Here is a 26,407-nt window from a genome sequence, read left to right on the forward strand (position 1 = left end):
TAAATAAATAAGTGAATGTTATAAATAATTTTCTTTTAAAGATATCTAAATAAACAAGTAACTGTTTAATATAACGTATCTATTCGCGATGGGCATTAGCACCTGAAGCTCTTGCAGAAGCCATTTTCGAAGTAGCATTATTTATAGCGGAGTTAACATTGTTGTCTGTTGGAGCCATTGGAGCCTTGATATACTTAGCAGTTAATGGGTCAATAAACTTCTTATAAACAAAAAGAGCGCCCCCAGTCTTTGGTAAAGCAATGTAAATTAAGAAAATTGTTTTAGCAAACCAGTAAAATGGAATTAAATATAAAATAGCCTTAGACCAGAATTCAATAACGTTTAAGAAAGCGAAAACAATCCAATATGTTAAAAGTTGAGTGTCATCATCTGTGGAAGCAGTCTTCAAAGCAATCAATGAAAAGTAAGTTGGAATGACAAACCCAGCAAAGTTAGATAAAATTTCACCAACACCACCGACGTTAATGAAGATTAATAATAAATAACCTAAAGTGGAACCAAAGGCCATGTAAGATTTCGGTAAGTTAGTCTTCTGCTCAAGAGCTTTCCAAAAAGAGTTTTGAGCATAGTCCTGTATCAATAAGCCCCTTTCGAACATTACCAAAGGTAGAAGGGAGGTGCAATGTTAGTATGCAAATTAAAGTATAATCTATTTCTATGAGCATCTGAATACGTACTTGGTCAAATTGTTTCATTTGAGATTGGAAACTGGAAGCAAAGTCAGCCATTGTAATCAATTGTTTTCGATATAGCTGTGTGGTTGCCCTCTTGAGTGTAATGACTATATAATACTCATTTTAACAGATAATTGTTCTTTTATGATTGCAAATAAAGGTAGTGAAACTTTTCGCATTTTGATTTCTCACCTCGGGAGTCGTTTTGAGGTCACTTTTAAGGATTAGTGTAAACGAATTTCGATGTTGTTCGTACAGAATTGAATGATATTCGCATTGGCTTGCCTTAAATATACTCTCCTGAGTATGGGTATGTTGTAAAATGATACAAAAGCTCAATACGAGGCTTTTATCAGCTCACTATCTTCTGATAGTATGCCAAATGCATTTTCCTCTTTTTTATAAATTATAAAGCGGTTTTAGCTCAGTTGGGAGAGCGCCAGACTGAAGAATACTTCGGTCAAGTTATCTGGAGGTCCTGTGTTCGATCCACAGAAATCGCATATTTTTTTTTTAATTATACATGCAACAGCCTGTTTCCTATATACGAAACCTCGTTTGAACTTCTGGGTCTTTAATTTTAGTTATCTAAGATAAATGCTCCAGTGAGTATTTTGGCTGCAAATCTTTGTAAGCATATTGTCATGAAATTAAAATCTGGTTCATGTGGGGGTGTTTTCAGTTAGTTACCAACCAGTGGACTCTGTCGTATCAGCTACAAAGGCCCAAATATTAACTTCAACTTGGTCACTCGGCAAAACTCCTGTGCATGTAAATGCAGCCACGACTAGATTCACACAGTCATTGATGCCATTTGCTGACACCTCGCATTTGCTGACACCTGGCAGTTGCACTTCCAATGCACAATTTACCGTCACGTGACTCCCGGCCAATTGCGATCGCTCGCTCTTTCTGCGCGAAATGCCTCGGGCCCCGAGCAACACCCTCACAAGAAATCTCGAGATTTGATTCAGGAAGGACAACTTCCAAGAACTTTGACCTCAAACCTTTTGTAAACTAGCTCCTTTGTTGAATGGGATGTTGTGTTCGAGCGAGAAGCCTTTCTCTTCAGAAACTGATTGTCAGTTAGTTAAAAGAAACTCCTAGGTTTTTGTTTTTTTTGACTGGTAGTGTTTTGGAAAACGTTTGTCTTTTGCAGTGGGATCGAAGCTGTATTGCTATAAAAATATAATTAGACAATGTTATCAAGAGTTACTTATGCTCGTAATGCTGCCTCTAGATTGGCATATTCTGCCTCTAGAGCAGTAACTGCCCGTTCTGTTGTGAGCGGTGTGAGAAGCTATGCTACTGCAAAGGCACAACCAACTGAGGTTTCTTCTATTTTGGAAGAAAGAATCAGAGGTGTCTCTGAAGAAGCCAATTTGAATGAAACCGGTAGAGTTTTGGCTGTGGGTGATGGTATTGCTCGTGTCTTTGGTTTGAACAACATTCAAGCCGAAGAATTAGTCGAATTCTCGTCAGGTGTCAAAGGTATGGCTTTGAATTTAGAACCTGGTCAAGTCGGTATCGTTTTATTCGGTTCTGATAAATTGGTTAAAGAAGGTGAAATCGTTAAGAGAACCGGTAAGATTGTCGATGTCCCAGTCGGTCCAGCTTTACTAGGTAGAGTTGTCGACGCTTTGGGTAATCCAATTGATGGTAAAGGTCCAATCAAGGCTGCCGGTTACTCGAGAGCTCAAGTTAAGGCTCCAGGTATCTTACCAAGAAGATCTGTTCACGAACCTGTCCAAACTGGTTTGAAAGCTGTCGATGCTTTAGTTCCAATTGGTAGAGGTCAAAGAGAATTGATTATCGGTGACAGACAAACCGGTAAGACCGCAGTTGCTTTGGATACGATTTTAAACCAGAAGAGATGGAATGATGGTAAAGACGAATCAAAGAAATTATACTGTGTTTACGTCGCCATTGGTCAAAAGAGATCCACTGTTGCTCAATTGGTTCAAACTTTGGAACAACACGATGCTTTGAAATATTCTATCATTGTTGCTGCCACTGCTTCTGAAGCTGCTCCATTACAATATTTGGCTCCTTTCACTGCTGCCTCTATTGGCGAATGGTTTAGAGATAATGGTAAGCACTCTTTAATTGTCTATGATGATTTATCCAAGCAAGCTGTTGCATACCGTCAATTATCTTTGTTATTAAGACGTCCACCGGGCAGAGAAGCTTACCCAGGTGATGTTTTCTACTTACATTCTAGATTATTGGAAAGAGCTGCTAAGATGTCCGACAAGGAAGGTGGTGGTTCAATGACTGCTTTACCAGTTATTGAAACTCAAGGTGGTGATGTCTCTGCTTATATTCCAACCAACGTTATTTCCATTACTGATGGTCAGATTTTCTTAGAAGCTGAATTATTCTACAAGGGTATCAGACCAGCTATTAATGTCGGTTTATCCGTTTCTCGTGTCGGTTCTGCTGCTCAAGTTAAAGCTTTGAAGCAAGTTGCCGGTTCATTGAAATTATTCTTAGCCCAATATAGAGAAGTCGCTGCTTTCGCTCAATTTGGTTCCGATTTAGATGCATCTACTAAGCAAACTTTAGTTAGAGGTGAAAGATTAACCCAATTATTGAAGCAAAGTCAATACGCTCCATTATCTGCCGAAGAACAAGTCCCATTGATTTACGCTGGTGTCAACGGTTACTTAGATAACATCGAATTATCAAGAGTTGCTGAATTTGAATCCTCCTTCTTAGCTTATTTGAAGGCAAACCATGAAACTATTTTGTCCACCATAAGAGACAAGGGTGAATTGAACAAAGATTTATTAGCTACTTTGAAGTCTGCTACCGAGTCTTTCGTCGCTACTTTCTAAGGTGCGATCGTATACGACAATCACTAAATCATGCAAGAAGATAATTTAAATATCCTTCTCTAATAGAAGACAAAACTTCTTGAAAATAGCCAAAATTAATTTTTATATTCACTTTTTTTATAATATGTACATACATTTTATAGCAAAATTCTCAACTAAATCTTAGATATATTAATAAATATATTCTTTAAAACTAACAACACTCTAAACCTATTATAAAGTCAACATATAGTTGCTTTTCAATGTCTGCTTCAACATCTTTTAACAATTCGATTTCTTCAACTTCTTTGAACCACAACTGTCGACTATAATTTTTTTTGAAGTTATAGGAACTGCGTGCGACAAGTGAAAAATACTAAAATATCGAACTTTGAAATTTAAATATATGAGAATTTTGTGATAAAATAGACAGGACTAAGTTATCTTCGGTTAGTGTAGAACTACGAAGAGACTTGAAGAGTTGTTCTATTGTGTTGCTGCAACAATAATTTTTTAAAACCACTGCAACAATCAGATATTGGGTCATACTTACCGTTGAGCTTGAGATTTGGTCCATTTCGTAATTTTATCTATTTGAGATGTCTGTGAAGCAGAAAAAGAAAGTTTTAGAAAAACCTGAAGGGTACAAAGTTATTTCTGATGATGATCTATTTAGATCGTCCTCACAATATAGACTATGGTCCTTCACAAAGGAGCAATTGGATACAAAAAGAGTAGACACGAATGCCCATGCAGTTGCAGCTATCGAGGAGAAGTTAACGATGTTTAAGAAGGATTATGCTAGCGATATTAGCGAAGAAGATGCTAAAATGATTAATGAGAAGGCAATTCCTCTAACCGCAGAAGAAGAGTTGAAGTTAGTTGACTTCTACGCCAAGAAAGTCCAAGGCATTGCGCAACATTTGAACCTACCAACGGAGGTTGTTTCTTCTGCGTTGATATTTTTCAAAAGATTTTATTTGGAAAACTCTGTAATGGAGATTGATCCAAAGACCATTGTCCATACTATCATTTTCTTAGCTTGTAAATCTGAAAACTATTTCATCAGTGTCGACTCTTTCTCCAAGAAGACCAAGGCCAGCAGAGATACAATATTAAAATATGAATTCAGGATTCTAGAAAGCTTGAAGTTTTCTTTATTATGTCACCATCCTTTTAAGCCTTTGCATGGGTTCTTCCTGGATATCCAAAATGTTTTACATGGAAAAGTTGACGTGAAATATATGGGAGAAATTTACACCAAGACCAAGAAAAGAATATCCGATGCACTATTGACAGACGTGGCATTTTTATTCACTCCACCGCAAATCACTCTTGCTGCTCTTTCGTTAGAGGATGAGCAACTAACGGAGAAATATTTGGAGACTAAATTCAGCAATACCGATACCATCATCGAGGCAAGCAAGGATACCAATGAGAAAGATAAAGATAGCGAGGTCATAAAAGAGGACAGACCAGATAAAATTAACTACATACTGCTACTGTCATTGATCGATCAATGCAAAGAGGTCATGTCTAATCCCTCACAAGTATCAATGGAAGAGGCAAAATCCAGTGCTGCAAAGCTATACTTCTGTAATCATCCAATGAACATAATCCAAAGAAATAAAAAGACGCAACCTGATGGAACAGATTCGAAAGAGGAGTCCCCAGTTAAGAAACAGAAAATATAACCCTACAGATAAGAGAGTTCTCTCAGCATTAATCACATATATAAACCAACGACATTATATGTATATAGTTTACCATTAAATATTTTCCAAATGCATCAAATGATAACGAATTAAAATGTAACTAAATGCAATCAATATGTAGAAAGCTACACGATCACTCTCAGTACATCTTAGAGATCAGTGCTCTTCGTCTAGTTGCAACATGCTTATGTTAATGCTTTCTGTCACTTCAACGAATCATCGAACACGAGTGTCATGTCATCCAAGTCTCAGGAGATCGTAAGAGTTTGAGGCTTTTAGTTTAACTGTGCAACAAGGTTTTGAGGTTCGACACTCTTCAATTACAACGATATTTAAAGTATCACCAAACCCATAACATATAAGATGGTTATTGCGTTATTCAGAAATAGGTTTTATTTGTAAATTTAGTTTATATTTAAGCCTGGTGCGTAAGCGTAGCGATTGTGCCAATAGAACAGACAGGTTCTGATAAATTAACTATAAAGAGACATTAAGATGAGTTTTACTGAAGCTAAGGTTGCTTCTTGCAGAATAACCGTAGGAGTCATTGGGGCAGGTCCAGTAGGTTTGCTGACGGCTCTGATGTTAAGCAAGCGGGGTTACATTGTGACCATATTTGATTACCGTGATTTATTTGATGACGACGGTTGTGGTTCAAGTTCTTTACGTTCAATAAATCTGGCTCTTTCTAATAGAGGAATTAGTTCAATAAGGAGTGTCGATGCCAAGTTATGTGATAAAATTTTGCAAGAGGTTGTTCCAATGAAGGGAAGAATGATACACGACGTCAGTGGTTCAGAAGACGCTCAGTTGTATGGAATTCATGGTGAATGCATTAATTCCATCGGTAGAGCCTTATTGAACCATATTTTAATGGAAAACGTTAAAAAGGATAACCAGATAATGGGAACCTTTAGCAATATTACAATTAAAGAAAAGCATAAATTGCTGTCAATCAAATTTAGTGACCATGAATATGGGAAACAACTTTGCAGTTTCCAAACATCTAGTCCTTCTAAGAGTATAGAAAATTTTGAGTTTGATTTCGTTATGGGCTGTGACGGAAGCTACTCACAAACAAGATCACAAATAGCTGAAACAATAGCTGTGAAACAGACAGTTCAGGATGTGGACCGAAAATATGTTGAATTAAGATTCGAACCAAATAAAGATGGTTCCTATATTTTTTCAGAGAACTATCTACATATTTGGCCTAGAGATAACTTTATGTTAATAGCGTTACCGAACAATGATGGGTCATTTACTGCGACTTTCTTTGCTTCCGTTGAAATATTCCACAAATTAATGGCCATGGATAAAGATGAGTTTCAAAATTTTATTACGTCCAATTTTGAAGATGTGACGAACATAGTGCATATAGATGTTTTTATGGAGTGCCTATATCAAAATTCTGGGAATGATTTGAACTGTAGAACGTGCTATCCATACCATGTTGATGGAGGGAAAGCTTTATTATTAGGAGATGCTGCTCATAGCATGGTACCATTTTATGGGCAAGGATTGAACTGTGGATTTGAGGACGTTAAATTCTTGCAAAGTATGCTAGATCAGCATAATGATGACAGAAACTTAGCATTTAGGGATTTCTCCCGTCTAAGAGTCCAAGACCATTTAGCTATAATTGACATGTCTAAGAGAAATTACTTCGAGATGTCGCATGATGTTGTCTCAAACATGTTCATTGTTAAAAAGTGTCTTGACAACTTTTTACATAGAATCTTAAAAGACTATTGGATCCCACAGTATACTATGGTCACATTCCGTGACGATATCAGCTATTCGAAGGTTGAACAGTTATCAAACTTCCACAAAAAGATCACCAACATTATGCTGTTTGCAACCGGATTTGGTTCATCCGTAGCTATTATTAGACTAGTCCACAGACTATTTGAAAAGTCCTCTAAATAAATACACTTCATATAAATATGCCTTTTATACTTAACTTTCTCTCAATATTCAGTTTGAATAATGCTGTTTTCTTCCCACCCGTTAATTAAAAAGTCATCAAATATTTTCCAATGATAGTTACAACTACAAGTGATACCATCGCTAAAGTATAATCCATGTTAAACATTAATAACTTCATTAACCAACTATTTACTACTTTTGAATTATTTTATATTAGTGACGCTGACACCTCTGATGGCTTGAATCATATCATACGGACACACATCGCTACTTCTGTTTAAAATGTCAACAAACCGGAATCAGGATAAATTATGATCTATAAAGAGACTTATGGATGCCAAAACATATAAAAGTCGTTGTAAAGAGGAGACTCTACCGACGTGGACCGATTAGAAACTGAGTAGAATACTTGGGGTACAGAAACTCCCATTTAGTTTGCGTTAGGGAAGGTATTATAAGCATTAAAAATGACTACTCAACTCCGATATGAAAATGATGATGGTGATTTATTTACTAATAAAAGCACTATGCTTGCTAACTTTGAGAAATGGATCAAATTGGCAACTGACAACAAGATTAATTCTAGGAATAGTTGGAATTTCGGGTTGATTGATTATTTCCACGACTTAAACGTGCTGAAAGATTCAGAAGATAACATCAACTTCCAAAAAGCTTCTGCAACCCTAGATGGTTGTATCAAGATTTACTCATCAAGAGTAGATTCTGTCTCTACTGAAACAAGCAAGCTACTTAGTGGGTTAGCACAAAAGAGAAAAGAAAAACAAGAAGGCAATGGGGAAGGCGATAATGAAGGAGGAGATGACCAATCTTCAAAGGATAAAAATAGTGATGACATACAAATTGATCCTTTAACGGGACTTCCCATAGATATGGATGACGATGGAACAAATACAAGGAGAAGAGTATACAATAGAATGGTAGAGACGACGTTAGTAGACTTCAACGTTATTAAACTAAAAGCATTAGATAAAGAACTGAATATCGATCCATTATTCAAAAAAGCATTGGTGGATTTTGATGAAGGTGGTGCGAAGAGTTTGTTATTAAACTCTTTGCATACGAACAGTAGTGGTAGAGTGGTATTTGATGCTGCTATAAAAGATAATAATTTTTTAATCGAAGCGAAGAATGATGTGGATGAGGATGACAAAGTAATAACAGATGAACTGAACACCATTGTAAAGAAAATAAAAAATACCAATACAAACACTGATCTAAATAATAACGAAGATGAAGATGGGAACAGTAAAGATGAAATGGCAGAAAGTGAGCAACATCATAATAATGAAGATGCGAACCATGTGTTAACAATAAACCAACCATTTGACACAACTATCACTGTGGATGATGATATCCTTGAATTGGGTATGGAATTTATTAACTTCGATAATTTAGTGAAATGTGAAATATCGCCAGCTATACATCAGTTAAGAACGGTAGTAGATGATATTAGCAAAGCCAAAGACTTTATTGAAGGTGTTAATAACAAAACTAAATACTTTCTTAGTGAAGAAGAACTAAATGAAGCTTTAATTGATGAAGGCAGTATAGTCGATGAAGAGAATTTTGATAACCAAGAACAGGACTTTAACGATCTAGGAGATGTAGATGTAGATATGAACACTGACGATCAGAATAATAACCTAAGTGCTAACGAAGCAAGCATGATGGAACATGGAAGTCTTAATGATATAGATAACACCAGTGGAATTATGAATGGCATATTTGAAAAAGACTTAATGTCCTATTTTGATACAAATTTAAGACAATCTTGGAGAGGTAGAGATCATTGGAAAATTAGAATTTTAAAAAATATACTTTCTGACAAAGTCAACACAACCACGTCTAATGACCAAAAATCTTTAAATACCAAAAGTAACCCAGATGATATTGATGCAACAACCAACGAAAGCAAGAAGAACAAAAAGATACAAGAAGAAATTGATTTCTTCGAAGTTGATGACACTTTAGAGGATGAAATTTTTACTACGAAGCCACGTAAGTTAATCGAAATTCCTTTGAAATATAGAATAAATGAATCTCATTTCCTTCTTCCAGATGATTACCATTTCTCCACAGAAACTCTAACATCTCTATTCATTAAGCCTCGGCAAAAGATGAGCTTATTTAGAAATAATTACAGAAAATCTCATAGTCGACAGTTTTCAAACCACTTTGATGAAGTAGAGTCCAAAAATCAAGATGGAGTTCCTGAATTAGCTGATGAGCAATTTTGGGCTAATAATTACGAACAACAAGAAAATATAGCTTCTGAAAACGCAAATAATGATAATGAAATTAGAGAGGTTGAATTGAACAACCCATTCGAGGATGATAATGGCATTGACTTCAATCAAGCATTCGATGATGACAATGATATGATTATTGATGATATGAATGAAGAGACTAAAGATAGCAAAGCGACTGATGATCCACAAGTAAATAGTATGTTATCCCAACTGCAAAATAATAAAGTTAATTATTCAAGGGTGACTAAAAAAGTAGATATAAAAAGATTAAAGAATAACATTTGGAAATCAATTAATATTTTATTAGATAACTTTAGAGCATCAAATCCAAAAATAAGTGATAACGAAAAAATTGAATTGAGATTTGTTGATATTGCAAAGGAAATCACACCCATGTATCATAAGGATACATTAAGTGAAATATCTACTAGTTTTTGTTTCATTTGCTTATTGCATTTATGTAATGACTATGGCCTTACATTAAAAAATACAGAGCTATTTGAAGATTTAATAGTTGTTTGTAATTATAATTAAACATATATAATAATGTAATACTAATATTTTGATTGACATGATTATCATCTTCTATCTATAAATGAACCGAATTAGTCTTTATAAAATAATTTATATATCAATCTGTGCCTTTTGTTTCGTTTATCATCGTCGTTCGTCATTATTTTATGAAATAATGGATTATTTTATTTCTTATATGAGCTTTATGTAACAATTTCTTGTCTCTATTACTAAAGAAAAGTAGAGACCGTTACAAGTTAAAAAATGCAAGTATAAATTGAAGTAATGTTAGATGGAATGTGTGGAGTAGGGGATGCATTACAGACTAATCTAGCCTTCTTCTCTTGATGTCCTCAATATCATTACCATTTGGAGTTGTCATTGAGCTTCCTGACGAAATATTCACCTTTCTCTTCTTTGAATTGGATCTTCCGGTGCCATCCAAATCAAATGCCAAATCATCTATGTTAAAACCTTGTACATTTTGGAATTCGGAGGGAAACGATCTGTCAAACTGTGACAATACAGTCGAAGCCATATCCCAGTCCATATTATTCTTTCCAAACAGAGCCATGTCTCTATTGGCCATTGCAGTCCTGTATTCTTCCTCGGTCATGTCCTGTGTTGTAGTGACGTTCGCCATCATATCCGGATTGTTCTGAAATAGCACCTGTGCTATTTCTCCACCTTTCCCATTCTCCCTGGTCGGGATATTGCTAAACTTGCCAGAAAGCTCTGCTATCTGGTTCTTGTACGATTTCCTCAGTTTTACAGCCTTGGACCCATCCGTGTTCGTTCTGGCAACCTGTTGTGAAATATCGTCCAAATCGTATTGCGAGATCAGATCATTCAAGGGGTTGGGCACCTGTGGCTGGTAATAATTCTCAGGATCCACATAATAGTAATAAGCAGGGATAGTGTCGTCGTAAGACATCTTATGTTTAATTTTCCGGGTATTGCGCTGTTTATTAAGCTCTCTCTTCACAGCTCCTGGTTTCACTTCTCTATAAAACAAGTTCGAAACCAATAAAGCACTGGTCTTCACCTCACCAATACACAGAGCAAGACAACCTGTGCATTCATTCTGTTGTCCTTGCTCCATAAACAGTTCATTGTTTTTATAGTTCTGATCACTCGTTAAAGTCCTTATTTGAAGGTTCACCACCAAAAGATTTTTTCGGTGAGCGAAATCCGGCGTCGAAGAAGACGTGCAGAGTGATATGAGAAGTGTCACAATTGTTTGGCCAGCGACACAATTTGCGTCGTCACATTATATGGCCTGACGAGTGTCCTCAAACCTTGTGCATGTGTAACAAACTTACAAGATAATACATAGTTGCATTGATATCTGTTGGACAGTGCGCAACAGCTGCCCCTCAACTGCTAGTCAATCGTTGAGCAGTCACTATTCTTTCGTTTGATCAATCGCTGATCAGACTAATGAATGCAAAAACCACCAAAAACACAATCAGTTTTTTGTCCATCCTCAGTAGTGAAGGTTCAGCCTCTGGCTGAGTAGCTGGCGCAAAATCACTGTCGTCATCGTCCCACGTAGTCTTCCATTCCTTCACTTCGCTAAAAATATGGATCTTCCTCGTGGAGCCTTGATGTCGGGTCTCCTCCTCCAGTATCTCCCACAGGTTGTGTAGGTCGTTCTTAGGGTTCACTATGACGTAGTCGTCTGGCAGTGGCAGCACCATTACTAGAAGTTGGTCGTTACAGTGGAAATTCCTAACGGGCTCACTTCCCAGACGCAGCATTCTCACCCTCACGTCCACCTTCTGTTTCTTGTGAAGTAGTCCAATGCTGGGGGTTGCAAAGTAGAAGTCTGGGGCTGTAGTCATCACTTTGAATACCACGTCTCCCGTTTCTGAAAGGTTAGATACCTCAACGTAGCCGACCTGATCCTTGTCAAAAGGGCTGGAAAAGGTTAAATGTCCTGGTTGTATGTCTACTTCTACCATTGTATGATCATATCCTCTTCAATTGATTCTATTATGCTAGGAACTCAAAATGCAGCTACTTTTTATACCACAATGAGCAACAACCTTTTTGAAATTGGCATTGACACTCATCGGATAGATTGGCAGTTTTTGAGGTCCACCGTAAGTTGAGGTACTCGAAGTACCAGCAAGTGGCTAAAGAATATCTAATGATTCATTATTATAAAATGTACTATATATATTAAATACCGTTTTGTGGCTAATAGTCTTCACCTTTAGAAACAACTTCTTTCTTATGAGGATGCAACAGTATAGTGTGTTCGAATTGAGCAGTGTACGACCCTGGAATGTCGTTTAATGGCGGATAATCTTGCACTATACCATTCTTAACCAAATTATTCAATGAATACAAATAATTTTCTTCTTCTAATTTATCTAAATAACGACGACACCATGGCAAAGTACCAAAATTTCTTTCTATGACTTTTAATAATTTTTTAGCACTTGGGGAAGTAGCAGCTGGTAACGTACCTTGATTCATGGCGTAGTGTGATACTTCGCCTCCTGGGAAGACATAACCTCTACCGGTGGAACCGAAAGTTTCAATTGCAAAATGCTCACCTTCTTCCATCTTGGTTTCATCGCCATTTTTCACAATTGGGACAGATTTACCATTGTGAATCTTGTAAGGTCCAATGGTATGTCCACATAAATTTCTACAAGGTTTAACTTGGAAAGTTTCACCGTTAATATCGACTTCATAAGATTCCATTACCTCTTGGATCGCCTCACCAACGTCGGTCAATCTCACATCAATACCTGCTTCTTTTATACCGGTATAAGTAGCTTCACGCACTGCAGTTAACAGGTTATCGTATTGAGGGTCAAATGCGACTGTCCATGCTGAATCAACGATATTGCCGTTAACATGCACACCGATATCCACTTTCATCACATCTTCATACTTCAGGACTGTCTTGTCACCTTTATTTGGCGTGAAGTGGGCAGCAATGGAGTTTAACGATAAACCTGTTGGGAAACCAATACCTGCGGACAGTGGATTTTCCATTTGGGTCAGGTTTGCCTCTGCAGCAGTGAATTTTCTTGTTGCATTTTCAACAATATCAGCAATTTCACTCAAAGTCATTCCTGGTTTCAATTTGTTTTGCAAGTTCTTCCTCACTCTACGATGTATTTCAGAACCCTTTCTCATATCGTTCCAACGTGTCTCGTTCTCTTTATCTCTAATCTCATACCTCTTCTCCTCATCAGTCTTTCTCTTCAAATTGAAATCTTGCTCATATTCCATCCATTCACCTTCAGGGTACACATTCTCAGGATAGAATAACTCAATGTTTTTGATATTGTTGGTCTTCTTCTTCTTCTTGTTCTTCTTCTTGCTCTTGGACGCCTCCACAGAGACGTCAGCAACGGCACCTGAGGCATTCTTCTCAACTTCGTCAGTGGTTCCAGCAATCACTGTTTCCTTAACCGGTTGTTCGCTCATCGTATATTCCTAGTCACTGTTCGCTGTCTTTTGCTCCCAATAAACCCTTATAAACAAACTAAAACTGGCAGCACAATCAACAGCACTCACAGCAGCACCTCTTCTTGTATAGCAACCAATGCAACAAACTCTTTAAACTCATCGTAATGGTAACTTCTCAGCACTTCTGCCAAATGGCACTTTCCAATTTTGCAGCAATTTGAAATTTCAAAAACGTAAAGCTTTACAAGTTCAAGATACTTAAAAGAGATGTTTTGTTGATTTGAAAGGTTTGGATGCAGTTTAATTGTTGGTACGACAGGCCTTTCCAAGGACCAGTAGCTTTGCAGATCGGTATGTTTGTTGTTAGAGCTAATTGGATGCTTTCGAAAAGAGCGTTTTCGAGAACAGTTAAGGTTGCTAGTTCTCAACCGATTTTCGATCCTTTACAATTGAACCCTATTCGTTCTGGAGGAACCTCTAATATCAATTCCAGCTTAAAAGATCTCAATGATGCCAATAAGAAGAGAAAGCAGGAGCTGCTGAAGAGTAGTTTCCAATTGCAACCGAAAGATGACGCCCTTTCTGCACGTATGGTGGGGGTCCAAGCTGGGAGAACAGTTGACATTTTTAATGGCAACACACAGAACGGTTTGAGACAACTGAGCAGTCTGGTATACACCAACAATATACCTCAGGATAGGAAGGATCAGATGTTCTATAAGAAGCCAGGCAAAGTCGCGGAAAGGAAGAGGTCCTTGAGACATAGGAAAGAGTTCAAGAAAGGCTTCCAGAGATTGATCGAAATAGTCAAGGACGCCAAGAGGAAAGGTTATTGATCACCACACAAAAACAACTCTGTATATACATACATATATTGTAAATAGAACATTATCACAATACATACCATCAATTTAAGGTGCCATTTGTTGTGCAACCTCAACATAAATCACAGTTGGTCACGTCATATCAGCTTATAAATAACAGCCGGGCGTAATGTAAGTACTATAAATCTACCTTGTAACTCTTATAAGGGTCTTTCACAGATGATAGATAAGAACGGTAGACAAAGGACGTTAGGAAAGCATAAGGACTAGTGCTTGCTGCTGGTTGAGGTACTGATTACGTTGTGTTTTACTGTTCGTTGTTTTTGCTTTTGTTTCTGTGACAATCTCATCAGAAAATCAATTGATATATATCGATACTTGTTACAAACTTCTGCAAGATGTCCTCATCTGTGAGATCAGGGACTCTAACGTTATTGCACACTGCCTGTGGAGCAGGTATTTTGGCAATGCCCTATGCATTCCAGCCATTTGGGGTGTTTCCAGGTTTATTTCTGATTGCTTTCTGTGGTGCATGTGCTATGCTGGGTCTTATATTACAATCTACTGTGGCTAAGTATGTTCCTGAAAGAAATGCTTCTTTCTTTGCTTTATCACAAGTGACAAACCCTAAGTTCAGTGTGCTGTTCGATATAGCTATTGCAGTCAAATGTTTCGGTGTGGGGGTTTCATACATGATAGTGGTCGGTGATGTGATGCCTCAGATTTTAGGGACATTCACAGACACTGAGTTCTTCTTGAACAGAAATGTTAACATTACCATCGTGATGCTGTTTATAGTGACACCCCTCTGCTTCCTCAAGAATTTGAATTCTTTACGATATGCATCCATTGCAGCCATTTCGGCAGTTATTTATTTATGTTTCTTGGTCATGTTCCATTTCTTCATTCCAAATGAAGAAATAAGAGACACAAGAGGCCCAGTATCCTGGGGATTTCCTAAAGATGGGCTGAATCCGTTGAACACCTTACCTATCTTTGTTTTTGCCTATACGTGCCATCACAATATGTTCTCAGTCATTAATGAACAACAGGACATCCATTTCAACAAATTGAAACAGATTTGCATATTTGCTATGTTATTAGCATGTACACTATACATTATCATTGGTGGATCAGGTTACTTGACGTTCGGAAACGCCATTACAGGCAACATCATTACGCTGTATTCCAATTCTGCCGCCACAACAGTGGGGAGAATCGCCATTGTGATCTTGGTGATGCTAGCATTCCCATTGCAATGCCACCCAGCCAGGGCATCCATTAATCACATTCTACACTACTTTCAACTCATTAACTGTGATAATAACCAAGTGCAAGAAAGCGAGTCTGGTCATAGAGAATCCTCTGGCTTGATAGACAACGAAATTACGCCACAACCTCAGCTACAAGAAGCTTTTGAACAACCACCCGACGAGGTCGTCGAAGAAGAGTTCCCAGAACAACAGAAGTCATTTGAGCCTGTCACACTGGACCCCAAGACGTTTACCGTTGTCACCATCTGTATTCTGATATGCTCCTATATCTTGGCCGTATCTGTGACATCGCTAGCAAAAGTACTAGCAATTGTAGGTGCCACAGGGTCAACATCCATCGCATTCATTTTACCGGGGGTCTTCGGATATCAACTGATAGGATCAGAGTACAGCACCTCACAAATCGTGCCACTGCCCACAAAACTGTTAAAATATTCCGCTGTTGCTCTGACGATCTGGGGTGTCTTTGTCATGACAGCATCTTTATTCGCAGCTCTATTTCTGGGAGCATCGCACTAGATAATCAAACATATATGTATATACAAAATAGCAAACAAATCGATTTTATCTCATGCTTGTATTGTAGACCAGGATTGCCAGTTGTGACACTTGCAGTGTCACAACTGGCTCTTTCAGTGACACACATCGCTGTTGCGACGACAGACACCACTCCTGCAACAACACAAGCTGCTCTTACAATGCATTAAACCACAGAGATAGCCAACATTCCTCATCTTAAACTCTTCGAGAAACCGAGAATGTTCTGTGACGCATCAGAACTGACGGCATCGAAACGCGTACATTCTTGATTGGAATAGAAGTCGAAGATTAAAAGTTGATGATCTCTGGAAGGTTATTTGTATTTAATGGGATGGTTATTTCTGAATGAACTTTAGTCCCTGACATGATGCATTTGAAGACGTTCATACAGTGGCAAGAGAGGTACTGAGTGATACAGGTGACTTGAGGTGTTTGTTTTAAGGCTCTGTGAACTTAGTGAACATTTGTTTGAAAAATAATTTATAGCTATGAATATTCCCAATAGATCGAATGCCAGAGCTCGTAGGAGACACAACTTTGTAAGGTTTACATTCAGGCTAAGTAACTTTTTTGGTGATCCATTTGCTATATCCTCTGTTTCTATTGCCACGATCGCTTGGATTATCACTATAGCTGGTGCCATTGCATCTGCTGCTGATAGCGAATCGTTTCCTAGATTTACATGGTGGGGGATTGCTTACCAAATAATGATGAACTTTGTGATATTCATCATATATTGTTACGATTTGATAGGGTACTATAAGACTTTCCTTGCAGCTGCATCTGCAGTTTCATTCATATACAACACTAACAGTGCAACAAATTTAGTCTATAGCTCTGGACCAAGGAAAGCTGCCTCTTCAGCGGGGGTCATTCTATTATCTATTGTTAATTTGATTTGGGTGTTTTATTTTGGTAGTGACAATGCTTCGCCAACTAATAGATGGGTCGATTCATTTTCGTTACGTGGGATTAGACCATCTGCATACGAATTAGCTCTTATTAGATCGATTCGTCGCCGCACTGTTTTAAATAATGAAAGAATGAGCTCTAATGACGTCTACAATAATATCCAAGATAATTTATCTGATAATAATTTAGGTTACATCGACAAAACTAATCAATATATGTCGTCGCATGACTTAACAGGTTTGGAGAGCACCAATTTAGACAATCCAAGTGTTATAATACCTTACAACGATAATCCAGCTGATGATTCAAACAATGTACTGCCTGCTGTATACCATGATTTAGAAAACTATCCTAATAATGAGAATGTTGATACATTTATTACTGACTCATCGAATGGTAATACGGAAACGACAATGGGTGATACATTAGACTTATACAGTGATATAGGGACTGAGTCTTTTCCATATACTGCCAAGGCTTTATATTCTTATCAGGCAGATGACGCCGATGGTTATGAAATATCGTTCGAACAAGGTGAAATATTAAAAGTTAGTGATATCGAAGGGAGATGGTGGAAATCGAAAAGAGAAAATGGTCAAGTCGGGATTATACCTAGCAATTATGTTCAATTAATCGAAGATTAACAATTCTAGCATATTATTTCACAAAGACTCTAGCTTCATTCTATAACGTGAAAACCAACATATTCTCACCCATGATCATATATATATTCAGGACACAAACATCATTGTATTAAATTCATAGATACTATATAACATACATTAGCTTAAGATTTAAAAAATTCACAAGTATTTATTTTATGAAGAAATTAATAAAAGGGAGACCAACCCATATAGATATCTGATAAATTATTAGGATCTGTAGCCTCTCTAATAACCTCCTGAACAGTAGATTCTATACTCAAACCACTACCTATCAATTTATTTTCGACGCCTTGGATAGCTCTAAATGATTCATTGTTATCGTTTACATTTTGAGATAATGAAGTTTTAGTTGTAAATTTGAAAATATCAGCGAATTGCGAATCTTCATCAAATAGATGTCTATGCTTGTGAACTGGGGACATCACCCAAGAATATAATGGATCCCATTTCAAGATATTTAAGACGTGTAGTACTTTTTCAAAATCGTTTCTTAATAGTTTGTAAATGTGTTCACAATTATTTCTAAATGTACCTTCTACTCCAGTCACACCAAAACCATCAATAATGTCTTTGGTCAATCTAAATGGAACTAACTCAGGAACAGGCAGTAAACGACCTTGATCAAAGGCAATGCCTAAATCAATATGAATAGGTTCTCCAGTTGATTGATCAAGAAGAATATTGTTTAAATGTCGATCACCTAAACCTAAAATATACCCAACAATTGACATCACAGCTGTGCCTTTAGTATATTTGGTTTTAGCCTGCAACCAATCTTGGGGGTTTGTAAAGTTATTAAAAAAAAAGTGTCGTAGTTGAGGTTTTATTGAATTCGTCAATTTTAAATATACATCTAGCTTTTCTGACTTTGATTTATTCTGTGCAGTTTTCATCATTTTTCTGGCTTTCTCAAAGCTAATTTTATCATTTTTGTGAAGTGAAGTTAAAACTTGATGCAAAGATACAGAATTAGAAACAAACTCTATAATACCAGCACTTGGACCAAGTGGCAGGACCTCGTAAGTTCGTATTTTCAAGTCATATCCTTTTAAATTAGGGTCATTTTCAATAATTTTATTAACTTGCTTAAAAATTTGTTCCATAATAGAATCTTGTCTTAAATCATCATTACTACCTTTTAGTAACACCTTATGTTTTGATCCGTCAGAAACAGTTATAGTTACAATTTTTGGTAAAGATATCCCCGTTGTTGAGATAGCAACGGTATTTTTTATCGAGGTTATATATGGTCTTGGCTCCTTACCATTAATAGATGCAGATATAGAGTATTTCATTGTTGGTAAGGGTAGACTTTGAGTAGGTAAAATATTTAACCAATAATTACCGATATTAACATTCTCCAAATTAATAGTTTTTGTATTTTTGGTTAATTTAACATTTGCTAGTTTAATAGAATTTTCACAAAATTCTAATATTGGATTAACATATGTTTTATAATATTCACCATTTTCAAATGTAGTGAGTTCTTTCAGAATATTATCGACAGCACGTAATTTAAAAGTCATTGTCTCATCCATATTTTCAGGTTGGGATTTATACATTAAAATACTCATTATAGAGTATAGTGAATCATACGGGAGTTTATATAAAACTCGTTTTAACAGAATCTGCAATGTTTTCTGAAATTCAGAATCATCTAAGGAAAGTTTTGATGCTATTTGATTAATCCACGGTAAAAATTTGTAGCTAGGAATAGTACAGATTTCTTTATACAAAAAATTATTCAAATTTGCATCATTATCAAATTGAAACCATAGACTGCAAAATTTATCCAAAACATCATAGTTGTACTTATTAGTATAAACTAATACGTTAATATAATTAGATAGCGCTCTAGTAACAAATCTTTCATGGCTTTCCTTCATTTCTAAAAGATCATTTTTTTCTCTTTCATATTGAATATAGGTTTTAGTATAATGTTTTTTAGCATCTTTCCTTTCACTGTTAGCTAGAGATTCATTAGAATATATAGTTTTTAATGCTTGTAGTTCACTATAACTTACAGAACACTTATTCTTCAAGCGATCATATTCATTAGTTTTAATAAATTTTTGAACTTGTTTATTAAAAAATTCACCAAAAATATAATAGATTTCAGATCTAATTTCATTGTCGCGAATTGTTATATTTATATCCTTAATATAATTATTAAAAATATCATCAGCTCTTTCATAACTTGATTCAGAGGACCACTTCACTAAAGTTGCTTTTATCTGTTCTCCAGAAATACTGAATAGTGGTTTATAATCCTCTAAATCTTTGGAGGTTCTGGTAACTGATTTATTTGATAAAACATTCTTGAGTAACTCTATTGGTATTTTAGTGTGCTCTAAGCTCCACATGGCATTCGCAATAATATATTTTGCAGAATTTAACATAGAAGTTGAAAATGCATTAGTTGATTTAATAATATCCTCAATTAAGAATGATGTTTTTACAGCATCTTGTATCATATTTTTATCAATAGCTCCATGAACAAAATCTGAGAGGAAAGTAACCAAAATTAATTGCATCTGTGGACTATCACGTGAAGCATATGAATATAGTGCATGTCTCTTGTTTAATAACTTTGTTAAGTGATAACGGGCAATAATATTAGTCTTATAATTTCTAAAACTGAATTTATTTAGCCTAATCATATCTACTTTTCGAACAAAATTTATATTCGTAAGATTAACATCATCATCCACATTGTCTTCATGTTTAATGATATTTTTCCAAAATCCCAATTCTTGAATTGTGTCCAACCATTCTTCCTGCGATTTAAAAGATGCTTTATACTTCAGAACAGATAATATTGAATTATCCAAAGAATCTATAGTACTTCGACCTGGAACATACTGTGATAAATCTTTCAAAGAATGATATAATGCAGTTGTTTTATTTGACAGATTGATATTATCTGGTAATTTCCAATTACCTAATTCTAAAGCCCATTGATAAGAGCCAAGATCTTCTGCTGGTGTGAGGAGTCCAGGCATGATCGACGAAAATTCCTGCAATTCATTTGATGGATCGTGTGATAGCTGTTCATCAGAAGAATATTGTTCATGTATAGTATTTAAATCAGCTTTGGCCTTATCCAGTATAATTTCTTTGAGGCTCAAATCTGAATCCAATGAGCCTTTATTATGAATACTAGCTAACATCCCAGAAAAAGTGGTTTGTATAGGTATAGCACTAATCGAATCAGGATCATCAATAGCCTCATATATTTCTTTTAAAACCTTGTAGTCTAATTGCTCCGATGTATTAGCATAATATTCTTCATATAACATGTATGCAAAACTAAAGTTATTGGAATTTATTGCAATCTCATAAATAGTTTTCAAATTTAATTCATTGTATATTTTAGAACAAAATATTTCACCCAAAAGTTTACCTGTACGGATCAATTTTATCAGATCAAATATTATGTGTAATTTATTGGTGGCATCTTTTGAGGAAGCGAGTTCATGTATTGTTGTAAGAATATAGATGGCATTCTTGGTATTTCCTTTGACATCTAAATAAATGAACAAATAAAATAAAAATGGTATAGTCTTTTCAGAAAATTCAACTTCTTCCAAAGAAAAATATTCAAATATTTTCATATGTGGAATATATAGGGAAATTTTGCCAAGCAGATAATCCACAAAATACTTCAACCAAATATCATATCCTTGTTCCTTTGATAAAAATATGTCAGTAATAAACTGTTTTTCCGGTTCTTTTTCTTTTCTAATGTTCGATACAAGGTCAAAATAATCAGTACTAAAATCACATATCTCACAAAACCAGGAATCATACAAATCCTCAGAAATATTCCAACAATTCTCTGGTTGTCCCATATATTGCTTGACCAAAGTGTTTTTTATGATAATTGAGATTAACGTACTTTTATTCGAAAAAATACTTTGATTTGCTATACAATAATCTGAAAAGTGATAATAATATGACGATAAAGAACCTAAATCAAAAAATAAGTCCTTGAAGTCATTAATTGTCCTTTTATGATTACTGTGCCCAATAAATCTATCATTAATATTATAAGATTTTTTTATGAATTCTGCAAGTATTAATTGAAATTCTTTAGTCTGGTATTTTATCGGAATTGGTGTTGTAGTCAATATTTCAACGATAGAGAAAGGAATTTTTGTTAACATAGTAATATTAGCAAACGCATATTTTGACAATAAGGATAATAAAACTACGCCCTCAGTTCCATAATTTGCCAAATTTAAAAGTTCATCAATATTCTCGAAAGAATCTCGAGTTAACACTCCTTGTGTTATATCGTAACACATTTTGATCGTCCCTTTAATATCTGGATTAATTCGTTGAATTTGATCAAATATTAAACAAAAATTGAAGTTATGACAAGCGAATGTCTCCTTTACTACCAGTATATTAGATAATATGATAATAAAAGATAAATTCATATCATACTTATAAGATAATCCATATCTTAATATATATACAATGGCAGGAATAGTTTCAGTTCTTATCGGTTCTTCTTTTAAATGAATGGAGAGTTTCTTTATCAGGATATTAACTGTCCTAGGCTGAAGTATAATGTCTTTAAAGATTAATAATAGTAATTTAATTTCACGAATTAATTTAATAATATCTTCAGTGTTTGAAGAAGGATCCAAATCTAATAATAACCACACTACAAGGATATTTAAATCATTTTCTGTAATGGCTTTTAGAAACTCATTTTTATTCAGAAAAGATATGGTAGCTTGCAATGATATGTTGAAAGTGTTTTGGTACTTTAGCGGTTTATTATCATGTTTGACTAGCCCAGCTATCGCATCGTTATCCTTATACATATTTCGAAACAAAAATTCTATTTCCACCAAAGATCCTAAATCTGAGAAATATAACAACAACTTTATTATATGCAGCTTTTTAACTTCGGCAGTTTTAGTAACTTGGCTGCCAAAATATTGGTTTAACTTATTCATAATATTATCTCCAGCACCATTATTCAAATACGAGAAAGTAATAGCATACGGGAGCCAATCAGGTAATATATCCTGTGACATGCATCCTAGTTCATGTTCTATATCTGTTATCAAATAAGTATTGATAACATCTTTTGAATATAACAACGATATTAACTCAACATAGTATGTTTTAACAAATTCATTTTTAGTTGGTATTTGATAAAAACAGAATTTCCAAATATTTGTAGTAATAGCTGATCCTCGAGGAGTATTATCAATCCAGTGAGTTATCAAATCATATTTGCAGTTATTAAAAAGTTCTAATTCATTTTTCCATTTTAAGTTACGTACCATGCGTTTAATTGTTAGTTCTATTTGTCCAATATTCAACATTTCAACATGTAGTTTCTCTAACTCGATAATTGAATCCATTAGTATCTTATGCGAAACAGTAACTAATTCTGATAATACAAAATAGTATAATAATGAGTCTTTGCTAATTACATTATTATTTTTATACAAAGTAATAATTTCATCAAATATTATCTTTTGGTTTTTGACACTAATAGAACTCATGTAATCCTTTATACCGGGAAGGATAATTAACAATAATACAGGTCCCAATTTCGACATGCATTTACTTAATACAGAAAAAATATCTTGTTTTTTAAATTTCAACTGTCCAGCAGAAAAATCATGAAACTGTAACAAATTTAACATGTATTTTGACATTGTTACATAAGTCATTGCGTCACTAAAGGTATCATCAGCTATTTTAGCCGTTATCCAATTAAACATATCGTTATAGTCACTGCAAAAATGAGGATTATCTGATTGAAGACATAAATCGAGAATATTATTCAAATAGTCGGCCAGCAACTTTAGACCGAATGAAGAGTTTCTAAATTCACCATTCAACAAGATATTAGCAATAGCATCTGATAGCATTCTCAGTTGACTTCCTGATAAGTCAGTCAATTTTCTTAAAATTTTGTAAATATTTGGAAGTAAAAATATCATATATTGCTTTTCTGTCGTAATCATAAATTCTAATAGAAAGTCAATATTGGTAATATTACCATCAATTCTTATGTCATTCGTAAAATATAATTCAATTACTTTTAGTATTGACTTTAGTTCGTTTATGGTCATTGTTCCTTCAATAGAGTGCTTATTAAATTCAGAAGTAAATATATTATGAGATTGAAATTCATTAACAGCGCTAGAAACTTTTATTCGAGGCTTTAATGACGATCGTGTCTCAAAATACTTAATTAGCAACTTTTGAAAAGGAAACATTTGTAGTAGACATTTATCATTCAAACAATCAATTAAATCTAAAAAATATTCTAGTGATATGGTTAAATCAATTTCATCGATAAAATTTATTGAGCCAAAAAGTGTACTCAATGAGTTGACAAAAAATGAAACTTTGTCTGATGAAATTAAATGGGTGGGATTATAATCTAACGATTTACCAATAAAGCATAACCATGTGAATCTCTTAGTTATCGATGCCGATTCATTCATACCCATTAAATAATAAAATATATGTTCGACATCATTTCCCCTATTATCAACTAAAATGTTGCTAAAAGAATCTAAGTGTTGCTGTTTCGTGCTATCATGAGAATCTAAAGATACTGATAATTGTCGTGGCTCTGCTGTTAATTGCCATACTCTATAAATTGTATTCCATAATTTCCTTTTTGGACCGAAAGAGTCATATGTATTGTAATAATTAAGTTTCCTTTCATAAGGTTTCCCAGATAACCATTTCAAAAATTGTGGCATCTCATCATTCCTATTCTCAATTTCAAAATTATCTTTGATTTTTGATTTTAACCATATACTCATCTTGTCTGTTGAAGTCTCTCCAATTTGAGATTTATATCTATAACCAAGTATTTGTAAACTTCTCCAGAACAAGTAAGATTCGTTACAAGGCAAAAAAGGTCCTTTTAATTCAGGCAGTTCATATATATCATATAGTTGATCAAGTACTCTCTCATTAATTTTGCTTTCAGGATAAAATAGAATACATCTTGACAGCAAAATGCAAGCAATTTTGTAATCCTGTTTTTTGCTTATTAACGGGATTGTGAATCCAATGATTAAATCTAATGTAGTTTTAGAAACATTATTCGATAACGTTGAGAGTAATGATATTAAGCATAAAGAAATCCACGAGATGGCGTTAGATGTGTTCAATCTCGCAAGCACTTCTTCCATTAAGTTGTTCGCGTCCTCAATTGATGTATTAGTCGATTCTGTGTAAAATGGGAGAAAGACAATAGCTTCTAACTGGACATTTAAATATTCTGAATTCATACAATTAATCAAAAATTCAACCATCGTCGATGAATTAGATAAAATAGAAGATATACTAGTATCTGTTCTCCTTTTTTTAAATAGTACATTTTCATCCTCAGTAAACTTTGTAGTATTGAAATAACTTTTAAGTAGCATAGTCAATGAATATAACCGTATCCATTCATTAACATCATCACTTTCTGGGTTAAATTGAAAATTTGGGAAGGCCAGCCATGATTTTTTTAAATCTCGAAGTTGGTAGTCAAATGACATTAACTTAGTCGATAAATTTGGTAGTATAAAATAAGTTGCTCGGGTCTTAATATATTCTGTAAAAGTTGACAGAAATGATTCAGAGACGATGGTTTTCTGATTGGAATCAAATAAATGCTTATTAGTATTTATGATATCTGCTGCCAATATATTAATCAACTCAAGTCTATTTTTGGTTTCATCATTATTCAATCCCTCTATTTTAAGGTAATATTTCCATATAGCCTCTATCAAAGTTAAATTGTTCTGGACATCAGTGAATTGGGTTATGGTAATAAGATGTGCTGAGATTTCAAATAAATTTTTAGTAATTGCATTCTCTTTTTCATTAGAATCCAACAATTCCAGTAAAACTGTTCGCAACTTTGGTATTTTAGGTAATAGATTCATACCGACAGTGTCCAATGATAATAGACTACATATGATCTGTACAAAGTTTGAAATATTCCTGTTATTTACTTTTACTTTCATGTAACGGAAAAGATAATCAGTCATAATTGATACCAGATTGATCCATTGTTCCTCTGTATAGTTTAATTTAAATATGCCACTTTCAATTATAGAAAGGAGTGAGAATGATAAATCAACTGAAATAGGCTCCATTAATTTATCAGAGTCATTTTGTACCATGAGTTCAGGCAACGCATTTACTAAGACTTTCAAAGTCTTAACTTTAAAATAGTTCGAAAGTTTTTCAATAAATAACCTTAACAAATAAGATATATCTGTAAGTCTGTTCTCGACCAAATTTCTTTTGCTTCCAGTTCTCTCATTTGACTCATTTTTCAGCAATTCACTGTATTTTCTATGTTCATAATCTAGTATTTCCAATAGAGTAACAGCTGTATTGTTCAAATATTTAGTTGGTAACTGTTGAGGTGAATCTTTTAGTAAAGTTCTTAACTCGTCAATTGCATTGTGTCTTTCTTTTAACTTCGTGGATGCAAGAGCCTGTAATATGCCTGTAACGTACGAATTCTCCATAGAGGTTAGCCTTCAAACACCTCTTGAATATATATTGTATCGACGACTGCAAACTGCTTCTCTTAAAATACTTTACGTAAAATATAATTTATACCAAATACATTTAAAAATCGAATCAGTTTTTAAAGGTCCAAGTATGTAAATGCAAATCCGCGAAGGATATATATAATCTTTAAAGCTTAAAAGTTACTATTTAAAAGTGCATATTGATGTTTATGTATACTGTTGGAATGAATCAATATGGAAACATATGTATTTTACCAAGGTACTGAATAGCGACACTGTGAATATTCAGTTTTA

At 34.7% G+C, this 26,407-nt stretch overlaps 12 protein-coding genes and 1 non-coding gene across 13 annotated transcripts; 8 read left to right on the forward strand and 5 right to left on the reverse strand.

The window, feature by feature from the left end:
- Window positions 1-79: 79 nt before the first annotated feature.
- On the reverse strand, window positions 80-749 carry YOP1 (Yop1p; the record flags this gene model as incomplete). Its single annotated transcript, XM_003687578.1, has 2 exons — window positions 80-592; window positions 699-749. The coding sequence occupies 2 exons, from the start codon at window positions 747-749 to the stop codon at window positions 80-82; spliced, it is 564 nt and encodes a 187-aa protein (XP_003687626.1).
- A 359-nt stretch (window positions 750-1,108) lies between these two features.
- TPHA0Ktrna1F lies at window positions 1,109-1,198 on the forward strand. The gene is given in 2 exon segments: window positions 1,109-1,146; window positions 1,162-1,198. It is a non-coding gene; the product is annotated as a tRNA-Phe (tRNA).
- A 696-nt stretch (window positions 1,199-1,894) lies between these two features.
- Window positions 1,895-3,532, forward strand: ATP1 (F1F0 ATP synthase subunit alpha; the record flags this gene model as incomplete). The annotated part of the gene is made up of 1 exon (XM_003687579.1): window positions 1,895-3,532. One exon carries the CDS (start codon window positions 1,895-1,897, stop codon window positions 3,530-3,532), a length of 1,638 nt encoding a protein of 545 aa, XP_003687627.1.
- Window positions 3,533-4,110: 578 nt separating this feature from the next.
- CCL1 (TFIIH complex kinase subunit CCL1) lies at window positions 4,111-5,205 on the forward strand (the record flags this gene model as incomplete). Its single annotated transcript, XM_003687580.1, has 1 exon — window positions 4,111-5,205. The coding sequence occupies one exon, from the start codon at window positions 4,111-4,113 to the stop codon at window positions 5,203-5,205; it is 1,095 nt and encodes a 364-aa protein (XP_003687628.1).
- Window positions 5,206-5,721: 516 nt separating this feature from the next.
- Window positions 5,722-7,155, forward strand: BNA4 (kynurenine 3-monooxygenase; the record flags this gene model as incomplete). Its single annotated transcript, XM_003687581.1, has 1 exon — window positions 5,722-7,155. The coding sequence occupies one exon, from the start codon at window positions 5,722-5,724 to the stop codon at window positions 7,153-7,155; it is 1,434 nt and encodes a 477-aa protein (XP_003687629.1).
- A 467-nt stretch (window positions 7,156-7,622) lies between these two features.
- Window positions 7,623-9,959, forward strand: BRN1 (condensin subunit BRN1; the record flags this gene model as incomplete). The annotated part of the gene is made up of 1 exon (XM_003687582.1): window positions 7,623-9,959. One exon carries the CDS (start codon window positions 7,623-7,625, stop codon window positions 9,957-9,959), a length of 2,337 nt encoding a protein of 778 aa, XP_003687630.1.
- Window positions 9,960-10,263: 304 nt separating this feature from the next.
- Window positions 10,264-10,872, reverse strand: ROX3 (Rox3p; the record flags this gene model as incomplete). Its single annotated transcript, XM_003687583.1, has 1 exon — window positions 10,264-10,872. The coding sequence occupies one exon, from the start codon at window positions 10,870-10,872 to the stop codon at window positions 10,264-10,266; it is 609 nt and encodes a 202-aa protein (XP_003687631.1).
- Window positions 10,873-11,359: 487 nt separating this feature from the next.
- On the reverse strand, window positions 11,360-11,902 carry SCS22 (phospholipid metabolism-regulating protein SCS22; the record flags this gene model as incomplete). Its single annotated transcript, XM_003687584.1, has 1 exon — window positions 11,360-11,902. The coding sequence occupies one exon, from the start codon at window positions 11,900-11,902 to the stop codon at window positions 11,360-11,362; it is 543 nt and encodes a 180-aa protein (XP_003687632.1).
- Window positions 11,903-12,140: 238 nt separating this feature from the next.
- MAP2 (methionine aminopeptidase) lies at window positions 12,141-13,388 on the reverse strand (the record flags this gene model as incomplete). Its single annotated transcript, XM_003687585.1, has 1 exon — window positions 12,141-13,388. The coding sequence occupies one exon, from the start codon at window positions 13,386-13,388 to the stop codon at window positions 12,141-12,143; it is 1,248 nt and encodes a 415-aa protein (XP_003687633.1).
- A 275-nt stretch (window positions 13,389-13,663) lies between these two features.
- MRP21 (mitochondrial 37S ribosomal protein bS21m) lies at window positions 13,664-14,206 on the forward strand (the record flags this gene model as incomplete). Its single annotated transcript, XM_003687586.1, has 1 exon — window positions 13,664-14,206. The coding sequence occupies one exon, from the start codon at window positions 13,664-13,666 to the stop codon at window positions 14,204-14,206; it is 543 nt and encodes a 180-aa protein (XP_003687634.1).
- A 386-nt stretch (window positions 14,207-14,592) lies between these two features.
- On the forward strand, window positions 14,593-15,987 carry AVT5 (amino acid transporter; the record flags this gene model as incomplete). Its single annotated transcript, XM_003687587.1, has 1 exon — window positions 14,593-15,987. One exon carries the CDS (start codon window positions 14,593-14,595, stop codon window positions 15,985-15,987), a length of 1,395 nt encoding a protein of 464 aa, XP_003687635.1.
- Window positions 15,988-16,496: 509 nt separating this feature from the next.
- SHO1 (osmosensor SHO1) lies at window positions 16,497-17,564 on the forward strand (the record flags this gene model as incomplete). Its single annotated transcript, XM_003687588.1, has 1 exon — window positions 16,497-17,564. The coding sequence occupies one exon, from the start codon at window positions 16,497-16,499 to the stop codon at window positions 17,562-17,564; it is 1,068 nt and encodes a 355-aa protein (XP_003687636.1).
- Window positions 17,565-17,749: 185 nt separating this feature from the next.
- On the reverse strand, window positions 17,750-26,107 carry TEL1 (DNA-binding protein kinase TEL1; the record flags this gene model as incomplete). The annotated part of the gene is made up of 1 exon (XM_003687589.1): window positions 17,750-26,107. One exon carries the CDS (start codon window positions 26,105-26,107, stop codon window positions 17,750-17,752), a length of 8,358 nt encoding a protein of 2,785 aa, XP_003687637.1.
- Between the last annotated feature and the right edge of the window lie 300 nt (window positions 26,108-26,407).

Source organism: Tetrapisispora phaffii, chromosome 11 (assembly GCF_000236905.1).
Source record: "Tetrapisispora phaffii CBS 4417 chromosome 11, complete genome".
Classification (NCBI taxonomy): domain Eukaryota; kingdom Fungi; phylum Ascomycota; class Saccharomycetes; order Saccharomycetales; family Saccharomycetaceae; genus Tetrapisispora; species Tetrapisispora phaffii.